The 26,156-nt window shown below is 47.8% G+C and overlaps 1 protein-coding gene across 1 annotated transcript; it reads right to left on the reverse strand.

Moving 5' to 3' along the window:
• Nucleotides 1-1,220: 1,220 nt before the first annotated feature.
• On the reverse strand, nt 1,221-16,330 carry LOC140403896 (uncharacterized). Its single transcript, XM_072492118.1, has 2 exons — nt 16,192-16,330; nt 1,221-4,528 (listed from the first exon to the last, which is right to left on the reverse strand). Exon 2 carries the CDS (start codon nt 4,126-4,128, stop codon nt 3,157-3,159), a length of 972 nt encoding a protein of 323 aa, XP_072348219.1. The 5' UTR covers nt 4,129-4,528; nt 16,192-16,330; the 3' UTR covers nt 1,221-3,156.
• Between the last annotated feature and the right edge of the window lie 9,826 nt (nt 16,331-26,156).

Consider the following 26,156-nt stretch of genomic DNA (forward strand, 5'->3'; position numbering starts at 1 on the left):
CTACAGACGTATCTTTTAACGGAACTGAGATGCTTGACTTCTGCTCTGCTCATATCTCCAATTAACACTGCTTTTCTGCAAAAGGTCTGATACCGTGGCGCCTCCTGGTAATTACATCACCTAACCATGTATTTATGATATTTAATTGCACCCCGGGCTCCCAAAATCTTTCAACCCACGATTATTTAAAAGCACTATTAACCCAGGCTTTGATCCTTACTGCACCAAATACTTATAATACAATATATGTGAAATTCTTGCATTCATCGTGATGAGAAAGAAAAAATATTTATGTTCTGACATTCCTTTGGTGGTCTTGAAATTCATGGTGTGGCAGCCAATGTCAGCGGGTTATTTTTGCTTGAGATTGTCTCTTTTAAATTGCAATCGGCCTTTTTGCAAAGCGGATATTATGACGCTTGAAGTTGCTTTTGGTTCCGCTTCTCTATCTCTGTGATACATTCCAAAATGTAACAGCAATGGGGCCCCAAACTTGAGAATAGCAGGGAGCGAGAGAGAGAGATGTTACGTTCTGCAATTCTGGATGGGTGTTATTTTCTGCGGCCTACTCCATTTCTGTAGCCAGCAGGCAAGCTTATAATCATAGTTTATCACATGTGGGGATCCTGAGCACACCCTCCTTGCATAATGGGTTGCATTGGGACTCCTTTTCCCCTGGAATTTCAGAAGCCATGAAGTTTAGTAGCCCATTCCCCTCATCCTTTGCAGAGAGTCCCGACAATAAAAGGTCTGAGGCCCTTGAGACAAACTGTCCAGACACATCCTGTATTCATTCACGTTTGGATCATGGTGGTATGTTGGCTAATTTGTAGATCAGGTGACTTCTGCAGCCATTTAAAAACACAGTGGCCGGGTCCTTTCGGCCCCGCAGTGCTGGGATCTTCCGTGAGAATGCGGCCGGCCAGCCAACAGTCCATGGACTTACAGTGGGCTCAGACCATCCCCGCAGTAGGCCGGGCTGGAAAATCCTGCCCAGTTCCTTTGCAGTTCCAGTTGTTTATTTTTCTTCAGAAAAGCATCCCAAGGCCTCACGCCAGTTGAAAGAACTAACGATTAATTGTCCACGTTACACATGACACATCACCGTGACACTAGGCAGTGACCAATGAAGAGCCACAAGCCCCAGAGTTGGGGCCTGTAGAGACACTTATTTTACCTTCTAATAAGAATCGGTAGACCGGTTGGTGGGAGGTGTCAAAAGTACAACTTTATTGCTGATTACACACTTGAATAAGAACTGAATAGAAACTTAGAAACAAAGTATCAAATAATACATTAAAAAGGTCAAACGCATGGCAAAAAGCATAAAGCACAAAAATAAATCACTTTAAACATAAACAAGCAGACAGATGATTCAAGAATTCAGGAACAAAGTCCTTGACCAGAAGGTCCTACTTTTAAGGGAATTCTTATCTCTGGTTTAATCCCTCATTTACTTTCATTGGCTTCTAATTCTCAGCTGATACCTCCTGGTTTGTTCAAATTAATGTCTGTTACTTAGAGGATGATTTGTTAATCAAACATATCGACATTACTTATGATTGACTGGGGCCTATCTAAACTAGCTGAGATTTTGCGTGCGCAGTCTTAGGAAAACCACTGGATATGTTTATCACGCTTTCCATCTTACACAGCTTGGCCCGGAGACCTTGCTAGAACTGATTAGTTGATTCGACAGAGAACAATACATTCTTATCATAGTCATAGAATTTACAGTACAGAAGGAGGCCATTCGGCCCATCGAGTCTGCACCGGCTCTTGGAAAGAGCACCCTACCCAAGGTCAACACCGCCACCCTATCCCCATAACCCAGTAACCCCACCCAACCCAACCCAACACTAAGGGCAATTTTGGACACTAAGGGCAATTTATCATGGCCAATACCACCTAACCCGCACATCTTTGGACTGTGGGAGGAAACCGGAGCACCCGGAGGAAACCCACGCACACACGAGGAGGATGTGCAAACTCCGTAGACAGTGACCCAAGCCAGAATTGAACCTGGGACCCTGGAGCTGTGAAGCAATTGTGCTATCCACAAGGCTACCGTGCTGCCCCTATTCTTATTGCTGAATACACTGGAATACAATGGTTAATTCATTATATGAGACAATGACTGGATTCCCACAGTCAAGACACTTTTAATATGTTTACCTCTTAGCTACATGCATTCAACTAGCACCTATATGAATAAAACTATGAATTATACTGGACTCCATCAGGGCCTCAGCTATTTACAATCTATCTAAATGACTTAGATAAAGAGACAGTCAGTAAAAAGTCCTTAGACTTGTTAAGCTTTCTGATGATACCAAGCTAGGTGGGGAGGTGAGCTGTGGGGAGGACACAGAGAGGCTTCAAGTAGATATAGACAGGTTAAGTGAGGGGACAACAAGGTGGCAGATGGATTCAAATGTAGGGAAGAGTAAAGTTATATATTTTGGCCATAAGACTAGAAAAGCAAAATAATTTTTAAAAAGGTGTGAAAATTGTAAGTGTTGATGTTCAGAGGGACCTGGGTGCGGTCGTGTGTCAGGAACGCAGAAATTTAGCATGCATGTGCAATAAGAAATTAGGAAGGTGAATGGTATGTTGGCCTTTATTGCAGGTGAATTGGAGAACAAGAATAAAGATGTCCTGCTTACAGGACAGAGCTTTGGTGAGATATATCTGGAATATTGGGTGAAGTTGTGGTCTCCACATTTAAGAAAGGATGTACTTGCGTTGGAGGTGGTACAGCGAAGGTTCACTAGATTTTTCCCTGGGATGAGGGGGTTGTTCTTTGATGAGAAGCAGTGTAAATAGAGATTAAATTATCTGTGTACAGGTTAGTGGATTGGCCGTGCTCAATTGCTCTTTAGTGACCAGGGATGTACAGGTTAGGTTGCGGGGATACGGGGAGAGGGCGGGGGAGTCGACATGGGTATGATGCTCTTTCAGAGGGTCAGTGCAGACTTGATGGGCCAAATGGCATTCTTCTGCACTGTAGGGATTCTATGAAATGTCCTGGGAAAGGGAGAAAAAAAGGACTGATAGACTTGGACTGGCCCTTTGTGTCGTAAACATGCAGCAGAATAAAGTTTAACAGTTCAATTCCCAACCGGACGGCCCTCAAGTTCCTTCAGGAATTGTTAATTAGCTGTGAGTAGCTTTCATGTTCCCTCCACTGGTCCTAAATAAATTGCAAAATGCTCTCTTGCATGCAAACCATAGGGAAACTCTCTGGTGATCCTCCAGTAATGTGGCACAGGAATTCTTTTGAAAATCAGCCACAAGGGATTTAAACTCTTCCTCTGCACTTTTAACTTGTTCATTAAACACGAGTGTCAGGTATTTATCCTTAATAGCATCTGTGTTTGAACAAGGATGAAATATGATAACAGACTGACCCACTTCCTTGTCTGTCAGCCTGATGCCAAAAAGCAAAGGAATCAACCTAATGACTTTAGCTTTCTGATCCTTAACTGCAGCTACCAGCGGAGTCAGCGTACTGCAGTGCATTTCCGCTGCTCTCCGCAACTCCCCCGCGTCGCTAACCCCAAAGTGAACCATTTCAGAAAACATTTCCAGGTGACATCGGGCACTTTTCAGCCAGGCATACAAATTTAGCACTGTGGCGTTTTGGGGCTCCTTGCGCATAATGTCACTGAACAGCTGTAGCTGGTTGAACAGCTTCCTTTCATATTTTATAAGCTCTTCACAACATTTCTGTTTGTTATTTGCAAATATCCGGCGGCGATTTTGGTAAGCATTAATCGTGCTACAGATTTTGTGGGCCTTTTCCTCGATGAACACTTTGCGGATTGCAGTTTCAACGACTAATTTGATGTCTTCAGGTTCATTTACAAGTCGGTCTGCAACAATACACCCAATCAACAATGCCACTCCGACTCCACCTACCGCACCAATTGCAGCAGCCAGGGGGAACTTGCATTTTGATAAGAATGTAGTTATTTTTGATACAACTCCCAATGTTGCTTTTGTCACAAACACCTTTGTGACCTCCCAGCTTTTTCTGACTTGTCCGTACGCTCCCTTAGCCGTCATCTTCTCATACAGTTTCCCTGCAGCGTCGTCTATTTCAGACACTGAAACCTTGTTCCCCATATTTAAAAAATCAGGATGTGGAGATGCCAGACTGGGGTGAGCACAGTAAGAAGTCTTACAACACCAGGTTAAAGTCCAACAGGTTCGTGTCAAACACTAGCTTTCGGAGCGCTGCTCCTTCCTCAGGTGAATGAAGAGGTAGGTTCCAGAAAGATATATATAGACAAATTCAAAGATGCCTGACAATGCTTAGAATGCGAGCATTTGCAGGTAATTAAGTCTTTACAGATCCAGAGATAGGGGTAACCCCAGGATAAAGAGGTGTGAATTGTCTCAAGCCAGGACAGTAAAAAATCAGGTTTATCAAATAAAATTCAGGATACTGTGAATCCCAAGGTGGATGAAAATCTTGATGACAGCTGTTTGAAGTCACTTGGATTGAATGGTCCGTGATCAACGTCTAAAACACAAACAACAGCAATTTGTTAAAACGAAAGCAAAATACTGGGGATGCTGGAAATCTGAAACAAAATAAACCAGAAAGTGCTGGAAAAACTTCTCGGGTCTGGCAGCATCTGTGGAGAGAGAGACAGAATTCTGAGTTCAATATGTAAAGTAAAGACACCACAGTCCCAGATGACCTTGTCTAACAAGGATCTATCTACCTGCATCTTAAAATTATTCAGCGACCCCCGCCCGAGTGCCCTCTGAGGCAGAGTTCCCGAGTCGCACAGCCCCTCTGGGAGAAAAGAAATTCTCCTCATCTCTGTCCCATAGTGTGACCCTCAATTGTAATACAGGACCCCCGAGTTCTGGACTCCCCCACAAGAGGAAACATCCTTTCTACACCCACCTTGTCAAGACCGTCAGGATCTTACAAACCTCAATCAAGTCACCCCTCACCCTTCTAAACTCCAGTGGAAACAATCCCAGCTTGTCTGACCTTTCCTCATAAAACAACCCGCTCATGCCAGGTTTCAATCTAGTAGGCCTCCATAAGATCGTAGTAGAAGTCATCCATAAACTATCTAGGTTGTGTCATCAACAAAGATAGCTTACACAAGGAACCGAAGAAAATGTCAGCAATCTTAGAAGCACCACATCCTCAAATATGACACAATTAAGGTCGTTTTCAGGATTGATCAATTCTTTATTTATTCCGAAATTTATTCCGAAATTAACAACACGATTGAAACCTTTATACATTTTTCTATGTGTCAAACTGACATGGAACTGGTCAGAAGAATGTGAGAATGCAAACAATGAAGTGAATGACTTTTTTTACTGAAGTCAGAGCTGTTAGTTTCATTATAATCCAAATTTAAGTTGCAATTAGCTTGTGGTGCCTCATCCCATGGTGTTGGTGAAGTCATCTCGCACATTATGCCTCCAGGCCTTCACGCACTCTTACTAGCCACTACCTTAGTCACCTCATCAAAAAATTCAGTGAAGTTTGTCATGCATGACCTATCTGTCATAAATCCATGTTGGCCATCCCTGATGAACTGAAAATTTGCAATGTTCAGTTACCCTACTTTGATTATAGTGTGACCCAGAAGAACATTTCGTCAATATTTTGTATTTCTCACTCGTGGATGGTGTACCTGTGACTTCATCTCAAATTCAAGGAGATATATATATATAGAAGAACCAATCCAGTGATAGGGAAGGTGATGGACGTGGTCTGAAAAGGAGCTCTGTCAGATGTTCGCCAGAAAAATCCAGACCTCACACCCTACATCACATGAAGACTTGGGTTGACAGGAGAGAATGGAGTTCTGTTGTGGGGAATCCTTGTGATTATTCCTCAATGCTTACGGAGTAGAGTCCTTGACCAACTGCACGATGGACATCCTGGTGTGGTGAGGATGAGGGAATTAGCACGCAGTTATTTTTGGTGGCCAGGATTAGATGCTCAAATTGAAGAAAAAGTTGGGCAATGCTAATCCTGTCCCAAACTAAGGAACACTCAACCATTACAACCATTACATCTGTGGGAATGGCCGAAACAGCCATGGCAGAGAATACATAGAACATAGAACATAGAACATTACAGCGCAGTACAGGCCCTTCGGCCCTCGATGTTGCGCCGACCTGTGAAACCACTCTAAAACCCATCTACACTATTGCCTTATCGTCCATATGTCTGTCCAATGACCATTTGAATGCCCTTAGTATTGGCGAGTCCACTATTGTTGCAGGCAGGGCATTCCACGCCCTTACTACTCCCTGAGTAAAGAAACTACCTCTAACATCTGTCTTATATCTATCTCCCCTCAATTTAAAGCTATGTCCCCTCGTGCTAGACATCACCATCCGAGGAAAAAGGCTCTCACTGTCCACCCTATCCAATCCTCTGATCATCTTGTATGCCTCAATTAAGTCACCTCTTAACCTTCTTCTCTCTAACGAAAACAGCCTCAAGTCCCTCAGCCTTTCCCCATAAGATCTTCCCTCCATACCAGGCAACATTCTGGTACATCTCCTCTGCACCCTTTCCAATGCTTCCGCATCCTTCCTATAATGCGGCGACCAGAATTGCATGCAATACTCCAAATGCGGCCACACCAGAGTTTTGTATAATAATAATAATAATAATCGTGGCTTATTGTCACAAGTAGGCTTCAATGAAGTTACTGTGAAAAGCCCCTAGTCGCCACATTCCGGCGCCTGTTCGGGGAGGCTGGTACGGGAATTGAACCCGTGCTGCTGGCCTTGTTCTGCATTACAAGCCAGCTGTTGAGCCCAGCTGCAACATGACCTCATGGCTCCGAAACTCAATCCCTCTACCAATAAAAGCTAACACACCGTATGCCTTCTTAACAACATCGATTATGCTGGTCCACTGGAGGGCCACCTGTTCTTGGTGATTGTGGACGCGCATTCAAAATGGCCAGAAGTTATAATAATGAAGTCAATGATGAGTGAGCAGACCATTGAGAAACTAGATGAAATATTTGCAAGATCCGAAACACCAGAGCAGATTGTCAGTGATGATGGTGCATAGTTTACGTTGAAGAAGTTTGAGGATTACTTGCAAGGGTACAGTATACAAATATCAAGTCAGCTCAATATCATCCAGCTATGAATGGATTGGTCAAACGTTTTGTGAAATCATTAAAGCAGTCTGTCAAAGCGTCGAAGGACCATGGGACATTATCAAGAAGAGTGAACAAATTTCTAATATCTTATCGGAACACTGTACATACTGCCATGTAAAGTTCCCCGGCAGTGCTGTTCTTTAAGAGGTGACTACGAACACAGTTTAATTTGTTAACTCCGCCTGATACTTCAGAGATTGTCAAACGACAATAACAAATTGTTGAGAGGGAGAAAAACTCTAAAAGGCGAGTATTCAGCCAGGGAGAGCGAGTGTTGGCAGGAGCTACACCACCAACGAGAAATGGCTACCTGCTGTGATCCCAGCAAAGACAGGTCCAATATCACACACCCGGACAGACGGACGATGAAAGAGTTTGGCATCATCGTTCTACTTGCTGCAAGAAGTGAATTTGCAGAAACCTCTGAAGAGGTTCCTCTTTTGAAAAATGTAGAGAGCAATACTTTGGAACAGAGGCCAGAGACAGTGGCGAGTTCAGATTGTGTGTCTGAGGACTTTTCAATGTCTATAGTGACAGATACTGAAACATCGACTCAAGAAGTACCAAATACAGAAAGGAACGAGGACACTACTGAGGTCGCAAGCGACCAAGTTCAAGAACTCCAAATTCTACCAAAAAGGAATAGATGTCCACCAGAGACTGTCTGATTGAATTGTATAGAAATAATACACAAGTGGATCTGTTGTATAAATGTTAATTGTTGTCATTGCACTGATGATATAAGGGAAGAGGGATAACATGCATCTGGGAATATATTCCTGCTGGTTCTGCATCACTTGATGCGTAATGATGCAGCAGTGTGTCTGTGTGGGCTTCGGGCAGATCTTGATTGTATTGAGCAACACACTTAGTAACCACGTCTTGCATTATGCGTGTTACATAATTAAAGGTTACTTGTGTTAAAGTTAAAAACCTGGTGACTACGGTTTACTGGACTCAGCCATGGACCCCGGTTTTTTTTAAATAACATCGAGGGCGTGATTTAATGGGGGGAAAAAACAGTTTTTGGGTGTTTTTAGCAGGGTGTTCCCTGGCATCCCCAGACACCCCCAATTTACCAATTAAGGGGTCCTTGAGCCCCCCCCGCCCCCCACACCATACCCTCACAAGGACAGGGCTCCACTGGGACCGATCCTCAGCACAGGCAAGATTCCACCCAGGCACCTTGGCAGTGCCAGCCTGGTACCCTGGAAGCCCTAATAGCCTGGCAGTGCCAGCCTGGCAACCTGGCACCCCATATAGCCTGGCAGTGCCAGCCTGGCACCCTGGCAGCCCTGATAGCCTGGCAGTGCCAGCTTGGTACCCTGGCAGCATCCCTGATAGCCTGGCACCCTGGCAGTACCCCTGATAGTCTAGCATCAGGGGTTCCAGGTTATCACCCTGCTCAGTGCCCGACCTCTCAGGGGCCCACGATCGCCTGAGAGACTCCCCCAAGTGCCGTTACGCCTGGTCCACGTTTGGGTGTCCTCGGCGAGACCATCGGATCCTCCGCCTTGGGTAACTCTGGGGCAGACATGCTCAAGTGAGTCTAACTGGTCACTTGAATATGCAAATCTGGATCATTCTCAGTGGGGGGAGATCCCGATCGCGATGCCTCGTTAGATCTCGCGAGGCTTAACGACTGTTGTAAATCTTGCCAGAGGCTCTCAAGAGATTTACCGCACCGTCACGCCCCAGGATCACTCCCCTCATTTCACTTGAGTTGCGACTCCGGATCAAGGGGAGCTGAAACTGACCACACACTAGCCCAGGGTGGTCGTAACAATCTACTCTATAATTCTTGCACCATTCTTTAACTTCCGTTCAAATGTGTTCCTCCACCACCAACAGCAGGGTCACAACACTGGACAAGCTGACGGCGAGATTTCAGCTAGCTAGGGGCAACGAAATAAGGCACCTGCTGCTTTACAACATCCTGGGAAAGGAGACAAGGACGTACCCATGACCACCATGACAGACATTACCAGAGGAGTTACTTGACGCAAACATTCTAGGTAAAGGAAACTGTAGCGACATGTACGAACGACTGGTAGAGAGGGCTGACACCGTGCTGGCCGCAACAAGGGAGAAATGGGAGGAACACCGGGAGCTCAAAATAAATAAATAACCTTTATTGTCACAAGTAGGCTTACATTAACACTGCAATGAAGTTACTGTGAAAAGCCCCTAGTCACCACATTCCTGCGCCTGTTTGGGTACGCAGAGGGAGAATTCAGAATTCACAGCTGGTACGGGGATTGAAATAGGGTGGGGACTCTGGAGTGAAGCACTGCATAGGGTCAACTCCACCTCCACATGCGCAAGACTCAAACTAATGCAACTAAAGGTGGTACATAGAGCCCACTTAACAAGAACCTGAATGAGTAGGTTCTTCCCGGTTCTTCCCAGAGGTGGAGGACAGATGTGAACGGTGCCAAGGAGGCCTGGCCAACCACGCCCACATGTTCTGGTCTTGCCCCAGACTTGCTGGGTACTGGACAGCCTTGTTTGAGGCAATGTCCAAAGTGGTGGGGGTGAGGGTGGAGCCGTGTCCGAAAGTGGCGGTCTTCGGGGTATCAGACCAGCCAGATCTATTCCTGGGGTGGAGGGCGGACTCCCTTGCCTTTGCCTCCCTGATCGCCCGCCGTAGGATCCTGCTAGGTTGGCGGTCAGCAGCATCACCCAAAGCTGCAGACTGGCTGTCCGACCTCTCGGAATCTCTCCAAAGGAGAAAATCAAATTCGCCATCCGGGGGTCGGAAGATGGTTTCTTCAGAACATGGGGGGCATTAACCCAACTGTTCCGGGAACGGTTTGTGGCCAACGAACAAGCAGAAGAATACTCAAGTAGCCAAGAGCCGACTTCCGGGTGCAGCGATGACCAGCTAAGTCGCACGTTTCGGCACCTCCCGTTTTAACGGACTTTTGGGCTCTTATCGGGAGCCCCAACGGCAATTTTCGAAGGCTAAACCCACTGCGAGGCGACATAGAAGGGAGTCCCCCCGGATGTGAATGGACGGAAGAGATAATAGTGGCCAGATTGCGGAGGATCCTCTGGAGCAGCGGCAAAGAAGGGAAGTGAGAAGCAAGATGGCGGTGGAGGGAGGCCAGTTGGTATGGGGCCTGGAACAGAAGGAGTTCCTCCGGCGATGTGTGGAGGAGCTCAAGAAGGAGGTGCTGGCGCCGATGCTGCAGGCGATTGAGGGATTAAAGGAGGCGCAGAAGACCCAAGAGATGGAGCTCCGTGGAGTGAAGGCAAAAGCTGCCGAAAATGAGGACGAGATACAGGGCTTGGTGGTGAAGACGGAGACGCACGAGGCACTGCATAAGAGGTGTATGGAGAGACTGGAAGCCCTGGAAAATAGCTCGAGGAGGAAGAACTTAAGAATCTTGGGTCTTCCTGAAGGGGCAGAGGGAGCCGATGTTGGGGCGTATGTGAGCACGATGCTCCACACCTTAATGGGAGCTGAGGCCCCGACGGGCCCCCTGGAAGTGGAGGGAGCGTATTGAGTCCTCGTGAGAAGACCAAAGGCAGGAGAAATACTTCGAGCAATAGTGGTGAGGTTCCACTGCTACAAGGACAGGGAGATGGTCCTGAGATGGGCGAAAAAGACATGGAGCAGCAGGTGGGAGAACGCGGTGATCCGCGTGTATCAGGATTGGAGTGTGGAGGTGGCGAGAAGGAGGGCGAGTTTCAATCGGGCCAAGGCGGTGCTCCACAGGAGGAAAGTGAAGTTTGGAATGTTGCAGCCGGCAAGACTGTGGGTTACATACCAGGGTAAACACCACTACTTCGAGACGGCAGAAGAGGCGTGGACATTTATTGAAGAGGAGAATTTGGACTAGGTTGGAGAAAGAGTGTTTGAAATGAAGTAGTGAGGTGGTGGTAAGGGACTGTGAATGAGATGGGGGAAAATTTTCTTTCCCCTCGAAGGGGGGACACACGAAGAAATGTGGGCGCCGGTGGGGAAGGGGAGGGGGAAGGAGAGAGGGAGCTGCGCCATCAGGGGCGGGGCCGAGAGGGAAGCGCGGGCTTTGTTCCTGCGCTATGGAAATTGTGGCGGGAAAAATGAAGGAGGGGGCCTCACATAATGGGAGGCTAAGGATAAACGGGGGAAGCCGAGGTCAGCCAGAGTTAGCTGACTTCCGGAAGCAATATGGGGGAGCAACTAAGCTAGAGAGGGATCCAGCGGGGGGGGGGGGGGTTTAACTGGGTTGCTGCTGTTACGGGATGGTATGGGAGGGATGGGAGGGCGCCGTCAGGGGGATAAGCGGGTGCGTGGGAACCGGGTGAGCAGCTGGTCTAAAAAAGGGGATGGCTAGTCGATGAGGGGGGGGGGGGTAAAGAGCCCCCCAACCCGGTTGATCACGTGGAACGTGAGAGGGTTGAATGGGCCGATTAAGAGGGCAAGGGTACTTGCGCACCTAAAGAAGCTAAAGGCAGACGTGGTCATGCTTCAGGAGACGCACCTGAAACTGGCGGATCAGGTCAGATTAAGAAAAGGATGGGTGGGACAGGTATTCCACTCGGGCTTGGATGCGAAAAATAGAGGGGTGGCAATACTGGTGGGGAAACGGGTATTGTTTGACGTGAAGACAATAGTGGCGGACAGTGGGGGTAGATACGTGATGGTGAGTGGCAGATTGCAAGGTGAGGCGGTGGTGCTGGTGAATGTATATGCCCCGAACTGGGATGACGTGAACTTTATGAAGCGTATGTTGGGGCACATCCCGGACCTGGAGATGGGAAAGTTGGTAATGGGGGGGGGGGGGGACTTCAACATGGTGCTGGCCCCAGGGCTGGACCGGTCCAGATCTAGGACCGGGAGGAGGCCGGCAGCGGCCAAGGTGCTTAAGGGCTTTATGGAGCAGATGGGAGGAGTGGATCCCTGGAGATTTACTAGGCCAAGGAGTAAAGAGTTTTCCTTCTTCTCCCATGTCCACAAAGTGTACCTCCGGATAAACTTCTTTGTCCTGGGAAGGGCGCTGATCCCGAAGGTGGCAGGAACGGAGTATTCGGCAACATCCATTTCAGATCATGCCCCACATTGGGTAGATCTGGAAGTAGGAGAGGAAAAGGAACAGCGCCCACTCTGGAGATTCGATATGGGACTGTTGGCGGACGAGGGGGTATGTGTAAGGGTGAGGGGATGTATTGAAAGGTACCTAGAGATTAATGATGACGGAGAGGTCCAGGTGGGAGTGGTCTGGGAGGTGCTGAAGGCGGTGGTTAGAGGGCATAAGGGCCCATAAGGGGAAACAAGAGGGTAAAGAAAGGGAGAGATTGTTGAGGGGGATTTTGAGGGTGGATAGGCAACATGCGGAGGCTCCAGATAAAGGGCTATACAGGGAAAGACGGAGATTGCACACGGACTTTGACTTGTTGACCACGGGTAAGGCGGAGGCACAATGGAGGAATGCACAGGGAGTGCAGTATGAATATGGAGAGAGGGCGAGCCGGCTGCTGGCCCAACAACTTAGGAAGAGGGGGGCGGCGAGAGAGATCGGAGGGGTTTGAGACGAGGAGGGAAAGATGGAACGGGGAGCGGAGAGGGTGAACGGGGTGTTTAAGGTATTTAACGAGAAGCTATATAAGGCTCAACCCCCGGAAGGGAAAGAGGGAATGATGCGTTTCCTAGACCAGCTGGAGTCCCCGAAGGTTGAGGAACAGGAGATGACAGGACTGGGAGCGCAGATTGAGGTGGAGGAGGTGGTAAAAGGAATTGGGAACATGCAGGCAGGGAATGGGATCCCGGTGGAGTTCTATAGGAAATACGTGGACTTGCTGGCCCCACTTCTGACGAGAACCTTTAATGAGGCTAGGGAAAGGGGGACACTACCCACGACGATGTCGGAGGCGACGATATCGCTGATCCTGAAAAGAGACAAAGACCCGCTGCAGTGCGGGTCATACAGGCCTATTTCCCGCTTGAACGTAGATGCCAAGCTTTTGGCCAAGGTGATGGCGACGAGGATAGAGGACTGTGTCCCTGGGGTGGTGCATGATGATCAAGCGGGGTTTGTTAAAGGGAGGCAATTGAGTGCTAATATATGGAGGCTGCTGGGGGTGGTGATGATGCCCCCACCGGAGGGGGAGGCGGAGATAGTGGTGGCGATGGATGCAGAGAAAGCATTTGATAGAGTGGAGTGGGACTACCTGTGGGAAGTACTGAGGAGATTTGGATTTGGAGAGGGGTTCATTAGATGGGTTCAGCTCCTGTACAGGGCCCCGGTGGCAAGTGTGATTACAAATAGGCAATGATCTGACCACTTCCGACTACATAGGGGTACAAGACAGGGATGTCCCCTGTCACCGTTACTGTTTGCGTTGGCAATTGAGCCACTGGCCATAGCACTGAGGGGCTCTAGGAAGTGGAGGGGGGTACTTAGAGGAGGAGAAGAGCATCGGGTGTCATTATACGCGGATGATTTGTTGTTGTATGTCGCGGACCCAGTGGAGGGGATGCCTGAGATAATGCAGACACTCAGGGAGTTTGGAGAATTTTCAGGATATAAATTGAATATGGGGAAGAGTGAACTGTTTGTGATGCACCCCGGGGAACAGGGCAGGGGAATAGACGATTTACCTTTGAGGAGGGTAACAAGGGATTTCCGGTATTTAGGGATCCAGGTGGCCAGGAACTGGGGAATCTTGCATAAGCTTAACTTGGCACGACTGGTAGAGCAGATGGAAGAGGACTTTAGGAGGTGGGACATGGCGCCCCTGTCATTGGCGGGCAGGGTGCAGGCGGTTAAAATGTTGGTCCTTCCGAGGTTTCTTTTTGTGTTCCAGTGCCTCCCAGTACTGATTACAAAGGCCTTTTTTAAGAAGGTGGACAAGAGTATTATGAGCTTTGTGTGGGCTGGAAAGACCCCAAGAGTAAAGAGGGGGTTCCTGCAGCGCAGTAGGGACAGAGGGGGACTGGCACTGCCGAGTCTAAGTGATTATTATTGGGCCGCCAACGTGTCAATGATATGTAAGTGGATGAGGGAAGGGGAAGGAGCGGCGTGGAAAAGACTGGAGATGGCGTCCTGTAGGGGAACTAGTCTAAAAGCACTGGCGACGGCGCCGTTACCGTTCTCCCCGAAAAAATACACCACAAACCCAGTGGTGGTGGCAACTCTGAAAATTTGGGGGCAGTGGAGACGACATAAGGGAGTGACGGGTGCCTCAGTGTGGTCCCCGATAAGGAACAACCATAGGTTCGTCCTGGGAAGGATAGATGGGGGATTTAAATCTTGGCAGCGAGCAGGAATTGCGAAATTGAAGGACTTGTTCTTAGACGGGACGTCCGCGAGTCTGGGAGCACTGACAGAAAAATATGGGTTGCCACCTGGGAATGCATTTCGCTATATGCAAGTGAGGGCATTTGTGAGGCAACAGGTGAGGGAATTTCCGCAGCTCCCGGCGCAAGAGATCCAGGACAGAGTGATTTTGGGGGCATGGGTGGGTGATGGTAGGGTGTCAGATATATATAGGGAAATGAGAGACGAGGGGGAGACAATGGTAGAGGAGCTGAAGGGAAAATGGGAGGAGGAGCTGGGGGAAGAGATTGAGGAGGGGCTGTGGGCAGATGCCCTAAGTAGGGTAAACTCTTCGTCCTCGTGTGCCAGGCTCAGCCTGATACAATTCAAGGTTCTACACAGGGCGCATATGACTGGAGTAAGGCTGAGTAGATTTTTTGGAGTGGAGGATAGGTGCGGGAGATGCGCGGGAAGCCCGGCGAACCACACCCACATGTTTTGGTCCTGTCCGGTATTGCATGGGTTCTGGGTGGGTGTGGCAAAAGTGATTTCAAAGGTGGTGGGGGTCCGGGTTGAACCAGGCTGGGGGTTGGCTATATTTGGGGTTGCAGGTGAGCCGGGAGTGCAGGAGGCGAGAGAGGCCGATGTTGTGGCCTTTGCGTCCCTCGTAGTCCGGCGAAGGATTCTACTTATGTGGAAAGAAGCTAAGCCCCCGAGTGTGGAGGCCTGGATCAATGACATGGCAGGGTTCATCAAATTGGAGCGGATAAAGTACGCACTAAGAGGTTCGGCTCAAGGGTTCACCAGGCGGTGGCAACCGTTCCTTGACTATCTCGCAGAGCGATAAGGGAAAATAGGAAAGGTAGCAGCAGCAACCCAGGGGGGAGGGGGGGGAGGGCTCATTTGGGTCCTCAGGGGTTTTATGTGTGTGTTTATATATTAGTTATTTATATTAGATGTTACGAAGTTACTATTTTAGTTACTATTTCTGTTGTTTCTTATTTTGTTGTTGGCAGTTGCCGTTAGTTAGCATATTATTTATTTTAAAAAACGATCAATGTATATATTATTACAAAGTTGTAAAATGGTACATTTTTGTTTGATCGAAAAACTTTAATAAAATATATTTATTTTTAAAAAAAGTAGTCAAGAGCCAGGGGAAAGTAGCCAAAACCTGAGAAAAGAGAAGGAAGGAGGGAAAGACCCCGGGGGAGGGGGGGTGGAGCCGTGCAAGATGGGGTAGCCAAACTCAATAGAAAAGAAAAGGTAGCTACAGGAAGGGAGAGGGGGGGATGGGGAGGGAAAGGAGGGGAGGGGGCAGGGGGGGAGGAGAAGGAAGGACAGGGGGCAAAGGACAATAGAGGGGAACCGGGGGTGGGGAGGGGAAGATAAGGGAACACGAACTGGAAGGAGAGCACAGGAAATGGCAATGTCCATGACGAACACAGCAACAGAGAGTAACACACTACAGGAGGAAGAACGGCCGAAGCAGAGACAAACGGCCAACAATAGTGAAAACCGACTGAGAGATTATTTACGTGATTTTGCTAATTAAATAGCGTGGTTGTTTTTATCTGATTTCTATTGTCTTCTCATTTTTTTCCCACTTCTTTCTGTACACCTGTAAATATACTATGTTCAAAAAACCCAATAAAAAACATTTACAAAAAAAAAAATGTGTTCCTCCACATCTCTCGCGGTGTACAGGCTGCACAGAACAATTTGGCTGCACATTTGCATGTTCTTTAGCTTGAACCATATTGTTTGTGTCCACTTACCCAATCCTGGCAAAAGTTTTTGATGTTGCGGCAGAAACAATGATGTCTCCTGGGATCATCTGTGACCCCAATCCTCCTTCAGCTATTTTCTTCTCAAATTCTGAACAACTCTGTAAAGAGCAGGGTAACTAATCCTCACCACCACCTAGAATAAAAGTGAAACTATTTCTTAGTCAGGAAGTTCAATCAGCACTGTCCTCTTAACCCTTTCTTGGTGAATTTAAAAGCTGAACCAATGAGGGAGAATCCATCAGTCAAACATGAAACCGTTGAAGTTTCAAGTTTAAAAACTTCAAAAAATGGGTGTTCAAAAACAGAGGAATGCGTGTCTGTACTCTGTAGCCTTGTGAATAAACCTGGATTAAAGAAAAGACTGACGCCTTCCCTCACTGTCTGAATTATGTAACACCAGATTAAAATCCAACAGGTTTACATACATACATAGGAGCAGGAGGAGGCATTTTAGCCCTTCGAACCTGCTCCGCTATTCACCACGATCATGGCTGATCATCCAAGGTTTTGAATCACTAGCTTTCGGAGCACAGCTCCTTCCTCAGGTGAATCTGACAGCATCTGTGGAGAGGGTAGGGTGCGACATCAATATTTATAGTGAAGGCTTAGGGCAGAAGTTAACACTGTTCAAAATAAAGTTTGTTTTAACTTTAAAGATCCGTATTTATCAGTGGAATAATTCCTAGGGTGATGTATCTATCCTCACAGTTTACAATTGCACATTGTTGGGGTTTTCCGTCTGGTATCCGAACATAAATTGGGATCTGGTCCGATCCTAACACAGGGACAGACCGCTCCGTTGTTGCTGCCCAGACAATTGATCCCTAATGGGAACAATCATCTTGAAGAGATGCCTCAAGGTCTCCCGTGAGGGGTAAAGAGTCAGAACTTGCTCTGCAGTTGGGTACTTCCTCGGCCCTCCGTGGTCTGCCAGAGTAGCATGTCCAGCATTCTCCCTGGGCACCACTGTCATAGGTAAGGAAAAGGTTCAACAGACCAGTCGACAGCCTGCGAATTAATGCAGTTTTTTTATCTTACTTGTTCACGGGATCTGAGTGTTGTGGAACGGGCAGCATTCATAGCCTATTCCCAGTTGCCATAGAGTCATAGAGGTTTACAACTTATACTTCGGCCCAACTTATACACCGCCCAGATTTTACCACTAAGCTAGTCCCAATTGCCCGCATTTGGCCCATACCCTTCTATACCCACCTTACCCATAAAACTGCCCAAATGCTTTTCAAAGACAAAATTGTACCCGCCTCTACTGCTGCCTCTGGCGGCTCGTTCCAGACACCCCCACCCTCTGTGTGAAAGAATTACCCCTCTGGACCATTTTGTATCTCTTCCCTCTCACTTTAAACCTCTTCCCTCTAGTTTTAGACTCCCCTCCCTTTGGGAAATGATCTACCTTATCTATGACCCTCATTATTTTATAGGCCTCTATAAGATCACCTAAAGGATCAATTAAATATGTCAGATAAAGAGGCAATGACCCCGGAGCTGAACGATTGAATTAAGATGAACCAACTTCAGCTAACCCAATTAGACCACGGTAAAACAATAGCAGATTTCAGTCTGATTAACCCCTTCCTTCCTAGGACATTTCAGCAGTGCTCAGGAAGAATACTGGAGTGCTGCGATTAAGAGGCACAATGAGCCATGTCTTTCAGAGAACTTTAATAATAATAGTAATCTTTATCATAGATTATCATAGAATTTACAGTGCAGAAGGAGGCCATTCGGCCCATCGAGTCTGCACCGGCTCTTGGAAAGAGCACCCTATCCAAAGTCAACACCTCCACCCTATCCCCATAACCCAGTAACCCCACCCAACACTAAGGGCAATTTTGGACACTAAGGGCAATTTATCATGGCCAATCCACCTAACCTGCACATCTTTGGACTGTGGGAGGAAACCGGAGCACCCGGAGGAAACCCACGCACACACGGGGAGGACGTGCAGACTCCACACAGACAGTGACCCAAGCCGGAATCGAACCTGGGACCCTGGAGCTGTGAAGCAATTGTGCTATCCACAAGGCTACCATGCTGCCCCAAGTCACAAGTAGGCTTACATTAACACTGCAATGAAGTTACTGTGAAAAGCCCCTAGTCGCCACATTCCGGCGCCTGTTCGGGCACATTGAGGGAGAATTCAGAATATCCAATTCACCTAACAGCACGTCTTTCAGGACTTGTGGGAGGAAACCGGAGCACCCGGAGGAAACCCATGCAGACACAGGGAGAATGTGCAAACTCCGCTGTTATGTGAGAGTACCTTTAAGAAATGGGTGTTTAAAAAATGTGCCTTTAAGAAATGGGGGCTTATCAGTGATTTTAGAGTGTGGGTGGAGCTGGGCTATCTGTCAGCATTTTACTTTCGTTTTAGGCTGTTTGCTGCAGGGTATGTTTTAGTTTCGTTTTCAGAGCTGGATAGCTTCAGTCACAGCCAGAAGGGGTATTAGTCTTCTCTCTGTAATCTAAAAACTGTAAATCGATCCTTTGGTGATTTAAAACTAATAACTGCTCTCAGTAGTGACTTTAACCTGATGTGCTTCTGTTTAAAGGTTTTTAAAGTCTTATGGACGTTAAAAGGACAGCTTAAGGATTACTTAGTGTTGTATTCTTTGTGGGGTTGTATTTGAATTACTGGTTGCTAAGATGTTCACTGTATGTTTTAAAAAGGTTAACTTGAGTTCATAGAATAAACATTGTTTTGCTTTAAAAAATACTTTTCCATTTCTGCTGTACCACACCTGTAGAGTGGGCCGTGTGCTCCCCATACCACAATCTATTAAAGGTTGTGGGTCAGGTGAACTCCATGATACACTTTGGCGTTCTCTAAACCCTGGCCCATAACACTGCACAGACAGTGACCCAAGCCAGGAATCGAACCTGGGACCCTAGAGCTGTGAAGCAACAGTGCTAATCACTGTGCTACTGTGCCGCCCGGTTAATGGGTTAATGAAAACGCATATAAAACAGTTGTGAAGAGGAACCGCTGGGGGTTGGGGGGATGAATCATCTTTTTCATTTGGAAATTGACTGATGAAATGGGACTGAATCAAAAGCAGACATATAATTACAAGATTCACTTGGCAAAATGCCAATTATATTATGAGTGAAATTGTTGATAAGATACCGAAGTTGAGAGTTCTACCAGCCTACGGGGAAAAAAAACACTTGTTAAGCAAAGGAAACTAAAATTATTACTAAAGCATAGATCAATTAAAACGCTCCTTAAATAGAGTTTCCGAACTATGTTAGTTCAAAAACACTCAATGGGCTGTAAAGTGCTTCAAAATATCTCAGGGCTCTGAAGGATGTAACTATAGCTTTCTTTTATTTTAGTATTTCAACTTTTATGCAATTGCATTCTGCAAAGTGTGAATTGTGCTTTGTCAGTTGGATGGAGCCAGAATAATATATAATCATAGAATCCCAACAGTGCAGAAGGAGGCCATTCGGCCCATCGAGTCTGCACTGACCCTCCGAAAGAGCACCCCACCTAGACCAGCTTCCCCACCCTTATCCACGTAACCCCACCTAATCTTTGGACACTAAGGAGCCAATCCACTTAACTTGCACATCCCTGAACAGTAAGGGGCAATAATCTTTATTGTCACAAGTAGGCTTATATTAAAACTGCAAAGAGGTTACTGTGAAAAGCCCCCTAGTCGCCACATTCGGCGCCTGCTTGGAAACACAGAGGGAGAATTCAGAATGTCCAATTCACCGAAGCCATTTATCACGGCCAATCCACCTAACCTGCACGTCTTTGGACTGTGGGAGGAAACCGGAGCACCCGGAGGAAACCCACGCAGACACGGGGAGGACATGCAAACTCCATGCAATTAACCAAGGTTGGATTTGAACCTGGGTCCATGGTGCTGTGAGGCAGCTGTGCTAATCGCTGTGCTGCTAATGTTAGATACTATATTGAATATTTGTACTCGTAAAGGCCTATGATTCTGAGCTCAGAACGGAAATATGTTTGAAACCCCGACCATCCATTCAATGTATATTTGTGTAACTATCACTTGTACTACCTGCTTAATAAATTTACAATATCAGATATTCAATATTTTACAGCCATATTGATTTGAGGAGTGTTACGGACAGGGGAGAGTTAATGTAAACATCACTAATTTCTCCTCTCACTATTCATAAACAGAAAGGTGTTTTGATTTATTTCTCTCTTTATAAGCAACGGTGTACTTCTCGTTTTTTTTGTGCGATCCAAGTTTCTATTAATAACCCCACAGCAAACACCAGAGAAGACAAACTTAAAGGGTTAGTTTATTTGCAATACGGCGGCAGGCAGGTTCGCGACATCACCTCCACACTCAGGCAGTATGGAGGGTGGTGGAGAATAGGTTTTTGCATCGCAGATGCCACAGAGAAAATAAATATTGACTCACGTAGGTTCCAGAGTCCAGAATCAAAGTCCAGTGGGCTCAAGATTGATTATGCGGAATTCACTTTTCTGGTGCTGGTGCCTTAACTAGATGACATAGGCACCCAGAGAGGAATCAGTCCGACAGGCGATAGCACACAACATCCAACACGCAACCCTGGCAGAACTCCCTTCTGTGAGGCTCATAGCCAGATGTTAAAGAGTACATTGCACTAAACAGTACGCGTACACACACACAAACACGCACACATATATAGGGCGGGATTCTTCGACCCCCACCGGCTGCCGAATTCCGCCCCCGCCGGCTGCCGAATTCTCCGGCGCTGGAGATTTGGTGGGGGCAGAATTCGTGCCGCGCCGGTCAGCGGCCCCCCGGCGATTCTCCGGCCCGTGAAGTGCCGAGTGGCCGCCCTTTTTTGCCGGTCCCGCGGGCGTGAATTAGAGTAGGTCCTTACCGGTGGCACCTGGCGGCATGGGCGGCCTCCGGGGTCCTCGGGGGTGCACGGGGGGATCTGGCCCCGGGGGTTGCCCCCATGGTGGCCTGGCCCGCGATCAGGGCCCACTCTATTCCTCCGCGTTGGCTGGTGTGGTCCTCTGCGATGGCCGACGCGGAGATGATCACCCCTGCGCATGCGCTGGGATGAAGCCAGCACACGCTGGCGCTCCCGTGCATGGACCAACTTTCGCCGGCCGCCGGAGGCCCTTCGGCGCCGGTTGGTGTGGCGCCAAGCCCCTTCCCCGCTGGCCGCCGTGGCGCAAACCATTCCGGCGCCGGCCTAGCCCCTGAAGGTGCAGAGGATTCCGCACCTTTGGTGCGGCCCGACGCTGGAGTGGTTTACGCCACTCCTCGGCGCCGGGACCCCCCGCCCCGCTGGGTAGGGGAGAATCCCGCCCATAGAGTCCAATAAAAAAAGGTAACAGAATGCACCATTAGGTATCCTTTGCTTGTTCTTGAGACAGATTTTAAAGCATTGCAGCTGATTTCGGTTCGCTACATCTTGGTTTACTGAGTAGGTTTCTGGCAGAGTTGGCTTCTTGAAACAGGCAACATTTATATTCCAAAAGAGGGGGAGAGAGCACAACCTTCAGCCTGTTTCATCTGCTGAAGACTTTCTTGAAGCCACCTGCGCCACTTGCAATCTCTCCCGGGTGGCTGGGCAGCCTTGCCTTGAAATACTTCACCCATTGTGTATTTCCAAGAGGTTTTGGGGGCGTACGTCTGTGGCAGCCATTCTTTCAACATCCAGTACTTTGCATTTTTGCTGTCTCTTCCTGAGTTGTGTCTGGATTGTAGGAAACGTTTCTCTCTTCACACTCCCCTGAGGGTGATTGGTCTGTTTCTCGACTTCATCTTAGAATGCGGTCTTGCATTTTTAAGCAGTTTAATCTTTGGATCCTCGCTGTCTTCAGGGGATGTCCCGGAGGACTGGAGAATAGCCAATGTTGTTCCTCTGTTTAAGAAGGGTAGCAAGGATAATCCAGGGAACTACAGGCCGGTGAGCCTTACTTCAGTGGTAGGGAAATTACTGGAGAGAATTCTTCGAGACAGGATCTACTCCCATTTGGAAGCAAATGGACGTATTAGTGAGAGGCAGCACGGTTTTGTGAAGGGAAGGTCGTGTCTCACTAACTTGATAGAGTTTTTCGAGGAGGTCACTAAGATGATTGATGCAGGTAGGGCAGTGGATGTTGTCTATATGGACTTCAGTAAGGCCTTTGACAAGGTCCCTCATGGTAGACTAGTACAAAAGGTGAAATCACACGGGATCAGGGGTGAGCTGGCAAGGTGGATACAGAACTGGCTAGGCCATAGAAGGCAGAGAGTAGCAATGGAAGGATGCTTTTCTAATTGGAGGGCTGTGACCAGTGGTGTTCCACAGGGATCAGTGCTGGGACCTTTGCTCTTTGTAGTATATATAAATGATTTGGAGGAAAATGTAACTGGTCTGATTAGTAAGTTTGCAGACGACACAAAGGTTGGTGGAATTGCGGATAGCGATGAGGACTGTCGGAGGATACAGCAGGATTTAGATTGTTTGGAGACTTGGGCGGAGAGATGGCAGATGGAGTTTAATCCGGACAAATGTGAGGTAATGCATTTTGGAAGGTCTAATGCAGGTAGGGAACATACAGTGAATGGTAGAACCCTCAAGAGTATTGAAAGTCAAAGAGATCTAGGAGTACAAGTCCACAGGTCATTGAAAGGGGCAACACAGGTGGAGAAGGTAGTCAAGAAGGCATACGGCATGCTTGCCTTCATTGGCCGGGGCATTGAGTATAAGAATTGGCAAGTCATGTTGCAGCTGTATAGAACCTTAGTTAGGCCACACTTGGAGTATAGTGTTCAATTCTGGTCGCCACACTACCAGAAGGATGTGGAGGCTTTAGAGAGGGTGCAGAAGAGATTAACCAGAATGTTGCCTGGTATGGAGGGCATTAGCTATGAGGAGCGGTTGAATAAACTCGGTTTGTTCTCACTGGAACGAAGGAGGTTGAGGGGAGACCTGATAGAGGTATACAAAATTATGAGGGGCATAGACAGAGTGGATAGTCAGAGGCTTTTCCCCAGGGTAGAGGGGTCAATTACTAGGGGGCATAGGTTTAAGGTGAGAGGGGCAAGGTTTAGAGTAGATGTACGAGGCAAGTTTTTTACGCAGAGGGTAGTGGGTGCCTGGAACCCGCTACCGGAGGAGGTGGTGGAAGCAGGGACGATAGTGACATTTAAGGGGCATCTTGACAAATACATGAATAGGATGGGAATAGAGGGATACGGACCCAGGAAGTGTAGAAGATTGTAGTTTAGTCGGGCAGAATTGTCGGCACGGGCTTGGAGGGCCGAAGGGCCTGTTCCTGTGCTGTACATTTCTTTGTTCTTTGTTCTTTTGTTCTGTCCCAGTTCAAATTGAAAAATGCCCAACAAGTTGAAAGGTGAAAAAAATAATATTTTCAAAAATAAAGGGGCAGAGCCTTGTGGCCGCACAAATACAGAATGAATAGTTTGGATTCGAACACATTACAGAGACATGGTTACAAGGTGATAAAGTTTGGAAAATAAATATTCCCGAGTGCACAATATTTTAATAGACAGGCGGAATGGGATAGGGGGAAGGGTATCCCTGATAGTAAAGGATGACACAAGGGCATTAGTGAGACAAGATCTTAGCGGTGGGAGGTGGTAGCATAGTGGTATTGTTGTTGCCATCTTGCTGTGCACTCACCTTGACCCCTGGTTCTGCACAGTGACACGGCCATATGGGTGCCCCCAACCCCATACCCCACTCCCCCACCACACCGCACCCCCCCATCCCAAACTCCCCACCCAACTGGCCACCACCCACCGGCGGACCACCCAGGGCAACACCCACAGCAGCCCCCAGTGAGGGCAGTGCCAGCGAACAGTACCCCTGGCATCGGGGTAGGGCGCCAGGGCCAGAGGCCCCAATGGTGTTGGACACCAATGGGGCAGGGGTGAGGGGATGGGGTGGGGGGAAGGGAGGTGTGGGGGTGGATGAGCCCGTAGAGCCTGGTTGGGCATGGGAGCATGCACCACACTGACATGTCAACCTTTCACCCCCCTGGAGACAATGGGTTTTGGATTTCGACCAGCAATGGTAGCCGCCCTGCTGCTCGTCACAGCTCTGCGGGATGCCCTGCGGCCGTAGGGGCTGGAGCTGCTCGAAGAGGTGACGGAAGCTGCAGTGGCAGAACGTGCCGCAGAGAGGCAAGTGGCCACCATCCAGGTTGGAGAGCCAGCCGACCAACAGGCCGAGGAAGACAAGGTGCCAAGGAGGCACCACATGAGGGCTTGTGTGTGCCGGCACCGCCTGACGTTCGAGGACCTGTCGGGCCGGGCAAGCTGCGCAGAGAGACAGTGATATTGTGAACCTCGTCAAAAAGAAAAAGGAGGCTTTTGTACGGTCTAGAAGGATGGGGACAGTCGAAACTCTTGAGGAGTATAAAGAAAGTAGGAAGGTACAGAGGCGGGAAATTAGGAGGGGTCATGAAAAGTACTTGGCAAGTAGGATAAAGGTGAATCGCAAAGCTTTTTGTTCATATGTAAAAAGCAAGAGGGTAGCCAAGGAAAGGATTGGACCACTTAAGGACAGTGGGGGGAATCTATGTGTTAAGCCAGAAATGGGCGAGGTACTAAATGAGTATTTTGCATCAGTGTTCACCAAAGAAAAGGACTTTGTGGAAGATGATTCTTGGGTAGGGTGTGTGGACCGTCTGGGTCATGTTGACATCGAAACGGTGGAGGTATTGGGTCTTTTAAGAGATATTAAAGTAGATAAATCTCCTGGGTCAGATGGGATTTACCCCAGAATACTGAGGGAAGCAAGGGAGGAAATTGTTGGGGCCTTAACTAATATATTTGTATCCTCATTGGCTACAGGTGAGATCCCAGAGGACTGGAGAATAGCTAATGTGGTACCGCTGTTTAAAAAAGGTATCAGGAATGTCTGGCGCCAAGGATGGGGGCCACCAAGCTAGCTGGGCGGGCTAGCTCACGGAAGCGTAGTGGGGGGTGAGCAGATGTTAGGCTTATCAAAGGGGTTGATTTACATTGTGCTGTTACTAGGGGGGGGGGGAAATGTTCTGCTGACGAGGGAGGGACTTTTGCTGAGGGACAGGGAGGAGGTCGGGGGCGGAGGGTGCCTGGGGGTAGACCGGTGGTGGCGCGAGGCGTGGGCTGGAGACTGGCCCAAGAAAGGTGATGGCTGATTGGTGAAGGGGATCGTTCAGACAAAATAAAAAGGGGGGGGGGGAATCATGTGTATGTTTTTGAGTTTCTTGAAATTTTGTTTTCACCTAATTATTTTTTTTTCTCCAAGGAAGGGGATACTGTTAAGTAATGGGTTAAGATACATTGCAATTAGTTGTCTCATTTATGTTAAGTATCCATTAATTGACACTGATATGTAAAGGGACTTCAGGTGGCCTCTGTCAGGTGATGTATAACAGCATGATTTTTTTCACAGACATTATTACTAAATGGGCTTTCTGCAGCCGTATTCATAACTCTGATATTCATGTTTCCACATATATCCCAGAACTCATCATTAGCAAATTCTCCCCCATTGTCCGTAAAGAATTTTGCCGGTGGACCCATTCCTGTCCCTATCCATTTTTCCACGATTTGATCCAGAATTACTCTCTTTTCTTTACTTCGTACAATCGCTGATTGACTAAATCTGGTTGCTAAATCTATAAAATGCAAAATAAGTATATTATTTGCTTTATCCCAGATCTTAAGGTCCATGGCCACAATGTCGTTAAAATCCCTGGCCAAAGGTAGGGTTACTATCGGCCGTGCTGGTGTCCTTCTGTACTTCCTACAAACTTCACAGCGGTCACTAACCTGTTCTATCAGCTTAGTATAGTCGTCATCCCTTACCCCTGCATCCTTTAATAAAGTTTTCAGCCTCCGAGGAGACGGATGTGCAAATTGCCTATGCAGTTTTAATACCACAAGCTTTTTATCAGCTAAAGTCCCATTTTCAACAGCCATTAACACATCCTTAACCACTCTACT

The sequence above is a fragment of the Scyliorhinus torazame genome, chromosome 29, assembly GCF_047496885.1.
Source record: "Scyliorhinus torazame isolate Kashiwa2021f chromosome 29, sScyTor2.1, whole genome shotgun sequence".
In the NCBI taxonomy this organism is placed as follows: domain Eukaryota; kingdom Metazoa; phylum Chordata; class Chondrichthyes; order Carcharhiniformes; family Scyliorhinidae; genus Scyliorhinus; species Scyliorhinus torazame.

Bases quoted from the DNA above. Each gene is read 5' to 3' on its own strand.
- LOC140403896 (XM_072492118.1), bottom strand. From the start codon at position 4,128: ATGGGGAACAAGGTTTCAGTGTCTGAAATAGACGACGCTGCAGGGAAA.